This window comes from Pteropus vampyrus, unplaced genomic scaffold, assembly GCF_000151845.1.
Source record: "Pteropus vampyrus isolate Shadow unplaced genomic scaffold, Pvam_2.0 Scaffold1, whole genome shotgun sequence".
Classification (NCBI taxonomy): domain Eukaryota; kingdom Metazoa; phylum Chordata; class Mammalia; order Chiroptera; family Pteropodidae; genus Pteropus; species Pteropus vampyrus.
The window spans coordinates 31314782-31325001 of record NW_011888782.1 but is presented as its reverse complement, the minus strand read 5'-3'; the positions used below and the strand labels follow the sequence as shown (position 1 = coordinate 31325001).

Here is a 10220-nt window from a genome sequence, read left to right as displayed (position 1 = left end):
CGACATTGAAGGAAAAACCAGCTTATGATAAGTTTTGCAAGACAAGAACTATCCTTTCTTGTCTTATTAGGTAATTTGTTCTTTAGCATGTAATATTTTATTTATTTATTTATTTACTTACTTACTTACTTACTTACTTATTTATTTATTTTAGGTGAGGCAACCCTTCGTTGACCTCACAGATTGCAAGGACCTTGTCAGTTTACAATCTCTTATTTTTTATTTTTTATGCCTACAGCACCTGGTCTTCCTAGGTGGTCTCCCTTCCAAGTACTAATCAGGCCCGACCCTGCTTAGCTTCTGAGATCAGAAGGGATAGGGCTCATTCAAGGTGGCATGGCCATAGAATATATGTTTTAAAAATACACCATAACATGGATGAATCTCAAGAACATAATGGTGAGTGAAAGAAATGAGTCAAAATACAGTAATATTCAGTTTATAAAATGTCATAACAAATATACTGCAAATACTTTAAAGAATACAAATATAATAAAACTCTAAAGAGAAGCAAAAAATCATAAGCATAATTTCCCTTTGAGAGGGAAAAGAAGAAGTTAGAATGAGGGAGGTGCTTAGGGAACTTCAAACTAGACCGTAGATATAAAGTTCTTTTGTTACACATCATTCTGGATACCTTGCATATGTTTTATATATATTATGTAATTATCCTATGTACTCATATTCAATAAAAGTAATTTTTACAGATAAGACCCTTTATAGATAAAATGAATAAAGGACATGGGTAGATAAATCCCATGGTCTATGTTTCAGTGGACTATGAATAGAAGGACTGAGCATTAAGAGGGGGGAGCTCAGTGAGGAGGCATGCCCTTACGGTGAAAATCCTTCCCTCCGCTGTCTCCCATTGGGAGAAGGGAGTGGGTTTTGAATGTAAGAACAGCACAATAAACTTGTTTAGGACAATGGCCCCCACAGGAAAAAAAAAATACACTCAGTCTCTGACTTTTTGTGGAACTGGGTTTGACTCTCTCTACCCAACTTGACATCATGATTATTTTCAAACATACAAAAATAGAAAAAGAATAATTGAACAGTGGTACATCCTCCACATAGATGCAATAATTGTTACTATTTTGCTGTCTATCTAACTTAGTCTATTCGGGATGTTATAACAAAAATACCATAGAGAGGGTGGCTTAAACAACAAACATTTATTTCTCAAGGTTCTGGAGTCTAGGAGGTTCTAGATCAAGACATCAGCAAATTCAGCATCTGGCGAGAGCCCACATCCTATTCATAGAATGTTGTCTTCTCACTGTTTCCTCACATGACCAAAGGGAGTTATGTGTCAATATATGAATTTCTGGGAGATGCATTCAGTTTATGACATCTTTGTTGAAGGATTTGAAATCAAGTTGCAGATATAACACTTCAGGTCTAAATACTTGAGCGCAGATTGTCTATAATAAAGACATTCTCCAACACAACCACGCAGTATTAATTATACATAAATGCATGTCAATAAGTTTATTGATAAATTTATCAATAAGTCGTTAATTGTTCCATAATACCAACTCTAATATACGCTTCATATTCAATCTTCCTCAGTTGTTTAGAATGTCTTCTGTAGCTGCTTTTTGGAGAACCAGGATCTGCAATACTCAATAGCTTTTTATCAGTAACCTCAAACCATTATTTGAAGGACCGAGACTGTCATGCAATTTACTTTTTCGTACATCGGATCAGGGTATGTATTGGAGCGAGGAGGGGCTTTGTGAGGAGTGACTTGTGCCTCGAAGCCATTCCAAGTAGGCCCAGGAGGTTGGGAGGTAGGTAAGGACAGGGGCTCACTCATCCTGATCCCTAGTAAAGATTGACCTCAGGCTAACAAATTAACATTACGTTTTTAGGAGTCAGTCAAAGCAAGAGTTCTCAACTGCCGCCAGAGGGCGCAAGGCGCGCCGGCAGAACTCCAGGTGGCTCTCGGAGAGCGGGCTGGCGAGGCGCGCCGGCGGTGGGCGCGCGGCGCTTGCCTGGCCGCCCCCTCCCCGCGGTGGAGCGCGCGTGCGCGGGACCGCGGCGGGCGGCGGAGGGAGCCGCGATGGAGGGCCCTCTGACTGTCCGCCAGGTAAGGGGCGCCTCGCTGGGGCGGGTTCCTAAACCGTGGCTTACTAGTGTCCTTCGCGATGGTTGTTTAACCCCTCTCGGATTATGGTAATGAATTCCTCCCTTCCTTTTTCTTGGTGCTCTTTGGAGTAAAGTGGAAAGTTGTTACCGAGGAAACGGTTTCCTGAGCTTCCTGCGAGCCTTTCGCTTGTGGGCGATGCTGGAAGGGTCTGCTTTTCTGTGGACGTGTGCAAGAATTTGGACCCGAAATGTCATATTCCAGATGTCTCAGCCTCAGGTCCCATTGACTCGGGCTCTGTTGTCAAGATACTGACCCGATATCACGTTGATCCAGTTTCACCCCCTTCGCTTAACAGCTCTTGATTAAAGGGCTCAGACTAGGTGGTTTAAATCACTGTGCCGTCAACCACGTTTTTGGTTTCAGCTAGTTCCGTTATTTGTTTACTACCTTATTTGATAAATAGAACTTGTTGATTGATCTTCAGGGTGAAAGCCTACCGTTGCTTCAGGAGTACATGCATTTCTGAATACTATCTTCATTACTTTTACTTTGGTTTTGTGTATATATTTTACTTCTGGAGAATTGCAGTCAACGCAGTGCCTTTTATTTGAGTAGCATTTTACAGTTTACAAAATGGTGGAGGCACTCAAATAATTGCCGAATGAACAAATGGTGAATACTTTTTCAATTGATTCTCTAAACATTACTATGGAATAGGCAAGATAGATATTCATGAACCCAATCAGTCATTCTTTCATCTATATCTCTCTGGCCCTGGATGTTTGGGATAAGATGGTGAGCAACACAGACATGATCCATGCTCTCCATGAGCTTATTGTCTAGACTAGAGAGAATTATTACCCCTACTGTAGAGTGAAGAAAACAGCTTTGGAGAGATTGAGTGACTGCCAATGACCACACAGCTGATAAGTTAGAGAGGCGGGATTCTGTTGTAGCCATTCTACAAAGCCAGAATGGACCCCCACCAAAATTTGTTTTGGATATAGAAAGTGGTGATGCCATACACACACCATGAAGGTATAAAGAAGTTTATTACTTATACATAAAGGTTTATTACTTATATACTTAACATGAAAAGGGAAGAGCAGGGCCAGATTCTCAAGCAGATCTGAAATGACTTGAATAGGCAAGGAAAAGAGGCTGGCCTCAGGTTTTTATTGTGGTTAGGGGATGGGGTCAGTGTAAGGGTTCCTGTGTGTGGACAGGGCTTGCTTGGTTTGACTCTCCCACCCACACGAAAGGAAAGAGCACCCATGCTTTCTTACTAACTTGCCCATTTTAGGGTCAGAAGAGAAAGAAGGAGGGGGGAGGCTTAAAAGCTGTCTGCAGACAAGCATAACAAAAAATGGAGTGAGACTTATTATATTTCACCTCTGATGTTTGATGACTGAAATGTACCCTTTTTTATTTAGTTGAATTTGAGCTTGTTTAAACTTGTTTAAGCCATAATGGCTCTGTGAGGCCTGCAGCCTGAAGTCAGTAAGGAAGAGGCAAGTTCCGCCGAATACCTTGTTCAAGAGCCCAATGATGTGTATTTTGTGAAGTACAATGAGTGCCTTGGTCATTATGAGTAATGTCTGGAACTCTGAGGGGCATAAGGAATATCTTGGTGAGGTCTTTTATTATGGCTTTAGTATATGTAGAGACATGTGTGACTTTGATTTATATTTTGAGAACCCTGTGAAGCAAGAGAGTTCCAGCGTTCTTTACCTCAAAGGATGCATCTCTTAGGCAGTGGTCCAAGAGTCTGTGAAAATGTGCTCCGATTTTTGGCCAGAGCATTCACTGTTAAGGTGACTGTGGGAAGTTCAGCCAGTTGCGCTGAACTTGGATCCTTTCCTTTATTGGGGACATTCTGGTTAAGGGATGAAAAGCCGTAGGTCTCCAGTGAGCTCCATCATGTGTAATGGTGGTGATGCTGTTCACTGAACAGCAAGTTTGTCCATCAAACTTCAAATGGAAGTTTGAAGAGTACAAACTCCTATTACTGTTCACTCAGTCGAACCCAACTTGCTCCCCAGGTATTCAAAGAGTTGAGAAGAGGAGTGACCTCTTCCAACACCATGATATCTGACAAAGGAATGAGGACAGGGAAGGCCATGCCCTTCTGCAAGTGGGATACGTGAGAGGCCCAGATTTGTTTCTGTTATGTAGCTAGGAGGACTTGGCGGTGCTGAGCTTTCAGGACCCAAGGCATAATGGACAGCTGGGGATGAGGGTCACAGGCTCTATTTCCCGGAGAGTCCAATATGCTGGCAGTAATTGCTGCTCTAATGGTATATAGTGTGGAGATAGTTTCTTGCATCAGAAGCCTGTGGACAATTTATAGACATTATGGGTGGTCCAGAGACTCTAGGAATCATGAAAAGAAGCTGCTTAAGTCTCTACAGTGAAGGATTCTTTGTGTGTGTGTGTGTGTGTGTGTGTGTGTGTGTGTGTGTGTGTGTATTGGGGGAGTAGCACTAATGGGAGTGTCTGTATGTGATAATTTTGACAAATTTTAAATTTTAGGGGGGAAGGAGCCCCATTTTGGGTGGACTGATTTGCAAATAACAGAATAAATGGGTGTAAGTAAAATGAGGAATATATTGCCTCTAGAACTCCAAAAGGCCTCAAAGATGTTGGGCTTGTTTTAATGTTGTGGATGCTGAGAGGGCCTGTAATCAATCCCTGGTTTACCAAATAATTTTCAGGAATTTAACCAAGGTGGCAGGCCTTACATATGTGTGGTGCAATGGCCCATCCCCTTTTTGTGAGCTCCTTTGTGAGTATTTGTGTGTCCTAAATGGATGTGTCAAAAGAATATCCTCAGAGAAGGGGTGTAATCAATGTAATATCGTACCTGTGCTCCTAGAGAAAATTGGATACAGTTAAGATCTTGCCTGTAAGGGCTGCATGCAATGGCAAGGCTTTTGAGGTATGCCATGAGTAGCTAGGTAAAGGTATGTCGTGTACCTCCGGAGGTGAAAGCAAACTGTGACTGAGAGATTATTGAAAGAGGCACTGAATAGAACATATTAGCCAAATTTATGATATCACAATATTTGCCTGTTTCTGATTGGTTAGAGTCAGTATTTGGATACAGGGGACGGATCACAGCATCAAGGATACAGTAATCAACTGTAAAGCACCATTCGTTTTTCCAACTTTAACAAGCCACATTGGGCTGTTAAATGGAGAAGCAGTAGGGATAATCACTCTTTCACTAATTAGGTCTTACATAATAAATCTCAATCTTCGATGGCCGTATTTTATTTTACATTGAGCTGCATTAGCTATTTTAACTAATTAAAAGGGATTGGGGGAAATGGTCCATGGGGTTCCACTTTTGAAAAATCCAATTTGTAAGCTCCAAAGACTTGATTTAAATTTATTATTCATTGGGTCAGAGCATCTATTCCCACTATAGATTATTTTAGGGCGATGGGTACTGTGATCAGCGAGAATTTTGGCAAGGCAGTAGTTCTGGTGGTTAAAGGGAGGCATATTTATTTGTTTTCTATTTATGTTTAGTAATTCCCCTAAGATCATTGGGAGTACCTGGTCTAAATTTAGTGAGATCTCCACGTATAGCTGTAGTTTGAGCCCAATATTGATTTAATCCATAAAGATTTGTTAATTGATGCATTTCAGCAGATGCTGAAGTGAATTCAAAACCTATGCTGTAGAGGTGGAAAAGCCAATCTTTACCTTTTGTTGTATAAATTATTTTAATAAATTTTTGGATTTCCAACTGAGTCAAATTGGGGACCTCTGTTTCAGTTTTTTTGTTGTTGTTAATGTATTTATTTTCCTTGTATCCAACTTTGTTTCTTTTTCTCTCTTTTTGGTGGTTAGCGAATATACTTTGGGTGGAGGAGGTCTTCTCTACCCTTTCCTATTTATAAATTTCTTTCTCCAGAGAGCCCCAAATCAGTATCATCAGGGTTAAGTGCTTCCCCTGTGGTTACTTTATATAAGAACCCCAAGATTAAGTTGAATTTGAATTAACCCTTTGCTGTGCCACACGGGTGCTATGGATGCTTTTCCCTGTAACCCTGAGGATCAGGGTTTTTGTTACAACAGAGGCATAGGTGGCAGCAGCTACAGAGGTACTTAAAGGTCTTGGTGAGCTAATGGCTCCTCCCTCTTTCCCTACCTACTTCCTTTTTCTCCATTCATTTTTTTTTGACTCCATAATGACTGCTTTTTCATGAGTGACCACACGATGGGCTCATATCTTGCTCTATAGATTGGGGGCCAATGCTTGGTTGAGACTCCTGATTCATTTATTTTAACTTCATTGTTTGTATAAACCAGAGTTAATTTACCAGTTTCCTTACCAATAGACAGTAAAGTTGTTTGCATTTTTTTTATTATTACAAACATTGTAGACTCCATGTACACATTAAATTGCTGGGTTGTGGTATATACCCATCTTAGGCTCTACCAGGCATTGCAAATTATTCTCCAAAGAGGTTGAACCAGTTTTCATTTTCATTGCATTTTTTTTTTTTTTTTTTTACTGTTTTATTTGTTCCTCTAGCTGACTGTGAACTTCTGGAGACTCAGGACTTCGTTTTATTTATTTTTGAATTCCTAGTGCCAACTAAACTATCTAACAAATAGTGGTAGATGGGAAATATTTGTTGCATATGTAAATGTATGAATTATGGAAGCAAAAACTCATTAATTAATGTTTTCTAAAAGCGTAAGTATTGTCCTTCTCAAGTTAATTTATATCTTTTGAACATTAACTCTTTTCTTTTTAAAATGGGCATTTCTCAATGAGTAATTTAAATTGTTTGATACTTGTTTCCAGGTAATAAATGAAGGCGATTCAAGCTTTGCCCCTGAGTCACAGGAGGAGTTAGAGGAAAATCCTAGTCCAGTTGTGGATGAGAATAATATTGCATCAGCTAAAAAACAGGGACCACATTTACATAACTGGAGTGGTGATTGGAGCTTTTGGGTAATATTATTTTCTTTATTATATCTTCATTATAATCTTAAATGCAAATTGTCTTTAAGTGTACAGAAATTCATATAATATTTGTAATATTTTCTTATTAGCTACTAGAGTTTAGATATTTAAGTTTTAGTCGAGTCCCAAAGACATTTCTGATTACTTCCTCCTTTGGCCACTAGAATGCACTGTTGTCTGGTTTGATGGAGAGGAATTTTCTGCTTCAATTTCCTGGGGAGAAAACTACACCACAGAATTGGATTCCATTTACATTATTCACTGTATTGGCAAGAGACTAACATTTACAGAAACCATATTTCTAAATGTTACTGAGAAGCCAGCTATTTGACATAATTTTGATTTAAAGAATTAGTTTCTGTACCTAAAAGGTAGTTTAACAATGTTGGACCTGTTTGTATAACAATTACGAGATAGGTTTTAAAGTTAGGCGTTTCATATTCTGTTTGCACTATGCTCACTGGGTTGCATCACCTGGGTATGCTTCAGGTTTCTCCACTGTAAAATGAGACTACTGCTTGTTGACTAGATGCAGGGAGTCTTTTGGTAAGCACATTTCTATTACCATGTGAATGCTAGCAATTATTATATTAAAGGGTTCTTTCTAAATTTAGCAATTCCTGTGAGAGTTATGAGCCATTTGATAAAATATGCAACTATAAGTGAAATTTATATAAGATTGTAAGGAATATATGGTTTCAATATTAATTTATTAGAAAGCTGATTTCTTGAAGATTAGGTACACTTGGAGCAGAATTTTTAATAATTTTAGAGTAGACCAAAAGAGACATATTATTAACAGGTTAGATGGATTGGTAGATGTACTATCATTCTGTTCATCATTAGCAAAATTAGTATTATTTTTGGTCATGTTTAGAGAAGGTTTGACTATTGTAGGGTTTTGATCCCTTTGCACTGTGATTTTTATAGCTTATGTTACAAATTGGAAAACTTACACTTCTAAGGACTATGTACAGGGTTAAATAATTTCTGTGGTTACTCTTGGAGACTTGATGCAAGAAAAAGGGTAAAGAAAAGGAAAAAGCAAGGGAAAGAGGATTTAGAAATAGGAGAGAGAAAAAAATATGTTTTCAACAGCTCTGCTACTGAAAGGGTAGTAGGTAGGACTAGAAGCCTCAGCATCACATGTCAGCTGATTAAAAATGCAGAATCTTGGGCTCAACCTCAGACCTACTGAGTCAGAATCTTCATATTCATGAGATTTCCAGGTGATTGGTATGCACAGTCAAGTTTGAGAAAGCACTGGTTTAGAGTGTTGAAGGTCTACTTTGGCTCAGTTTAGGTTTCTATGCTGATTGTAAGCACATTGTTTTGAGGAATTTTTATATAAAGTCACATGGAATAGACTAAAAGACGAATAAAAACATCTCAGAAGTTCTGCTGACTTTTCCAGAGAGCACTTACCCAGAAACTAGAACTTTCGGAACTCAGAAGCAAACAAAAATAAAGAACCTGGATAGCTAAGTCAAAGTTCATGCTGATATATACTGTAAGAGGAGAACTTCTCAAGTCTTCATTTGGAATTTCTTTAATATATTTTGACATATTTTTATAAGCCTAAGAAGTTGGTTCTCATTTCGTACTTGAATAGAATATTGGAGATAGGGGAATTACTTGGTGATAACACATAGATGATAGCTGCAAAAACTCAACAAATATAGCAACCTGGGCCTCTTGATGTGGCAGCCAAAGGTCTATGCAAATAATCTGGTTCTAATATAGCACTGTGACTGATCAAAACGGTGGTTAAGAAGTCTGGAAAAGAACACACTCTCTTACATTTTAAACCATCTGCTACCACTGACTCCACCATGTCACTATTTTCATGTTCTCCCAGCAATAACGTAGGAATCGAATAAGTACAGTAAAATGGCGGAGTTCACTGAAGGATCCAGAATTAACACAAGGAATACCAGTAACATAATGGGAAAATATTTGTGAGGCACATAACCATGTAGTCAGGCAAAAAAAGAATGTCAGAGCCATTTCACTGGAACATCCAAGGAATCTAGATTTATTGTGCCTTTTACTTTTTGTAGGTTTCTACCAAAAAAGATTGATAACTTTTTAAAGTTTTGATATTTAAAGAGTTAAGCTCCAGGGGCCTGGAAAATTCACTAATGTAGGATAACTGTTATTCTGACCTGGCTAACTCAGTTATTCTACAGTAGTGAATTCAGAGGGCAGCATGAAATAATTAAACAAATTGGAGTCTGTGAACAAAACATCAGGGATAGAGTGCATGCTCTGTCCCTGATGATTTCACCTTGTGGTGCTGTTGATAATGTAGTTTAATCTGTCTGGCCTCAGATGACTCACTGATAAAATCAGAGATTGGGCCACAGTATTTCGGCATTGGTATGTCTCGAATCAACAAACGAAAAAAGGGGGGTTAGGACCAGCACGTGCTCATAATTTACAGTCTTGGTAGCTATGTATCAGTCATAAGAAAAACAAATTCTGAGCATACTCGCTAGATGTATGTTACATGGGGAACACCTTTCTTTAAGATTGTCCCAGTGGTAAAATGGTTGAAAAGTGCTGGAAAAGAGGACCTACTATTTGTAATATTGGAAAATGTAATTTGATGATTCTCCTTAATTTAAAAAAATTGCGAAAACTTAGAGGATATAAGAAAATGAACCAAAGTTGTTAGAAAAATTTTTTGGTTGTTGTTGTTTTTTTTTTTCCACTAAGGTTGATTTCTTTTAGACCCTATCCATTTAATCTTATGCCACTTAACAGACAGACCTGTAAACATGATTAAATCACCATAGCAGTTCATAATATCAACGGCTGCAGATTTCTATTTCAATTCTATAATATAAATATAAGAACATTAATTGTTACATTTGTTTCATTTTTTATTTAAAAATGAAAATATTTAATCCTAGTATGTGAGAAATGAGTTTCATCATTCACTTTTAAATCCTAATGTCACAATAAAAATTATGTGAAATGAAATTTAAAATAAAGTTAATTGAAAATATTTATGCTTTTTCCCTTTAACTGATAGTAAAAATACATAGCAAAAGAAAAAAAGACCCAAAACAAAATACTTTTTTTTCCCTTATTAGAATAATGGTATATTCGAGGTGGATTAAGGTCTCAGAGGAAAAGCGT

The 10220-nt window shown here is 38.1% G+C and overlaps 1 protein-coding gene and 1 pseudogene across 1 annotated transcript in view; one reads left to right on the top strand and one right to left on the bottom strand.

The window, feature by feature from the left end:
• Positions 1-229: 229 nt before the first annotated feature.
• On the bottom strand, positions 230-348 carry LOC111736496 (annotated as a pseudogene).
• A 1625-nt stretch (positions 349-1973) lies between these two features.
• The window catches only part of GRAMD1C (GRAM domain containing 1C), a 76016-nt gene continuing 67769 nt past the window's right edge, over positions 1974-10220 (top strand). Inside the window, exons 1-2 of the mRNA XM_011377694.2 lie at positions 1974-2092; positions 6915-7064. Coding sequence (XP_011375996.1) covers positions 2066-2092; positions 6915-7064 — 177 coding nt within the window. The 5' untranslated portion in view covers positions 1974-2065. The remainder of the gene's footprint in view (positions 2093-6914; positions 7065-10220) is intronic.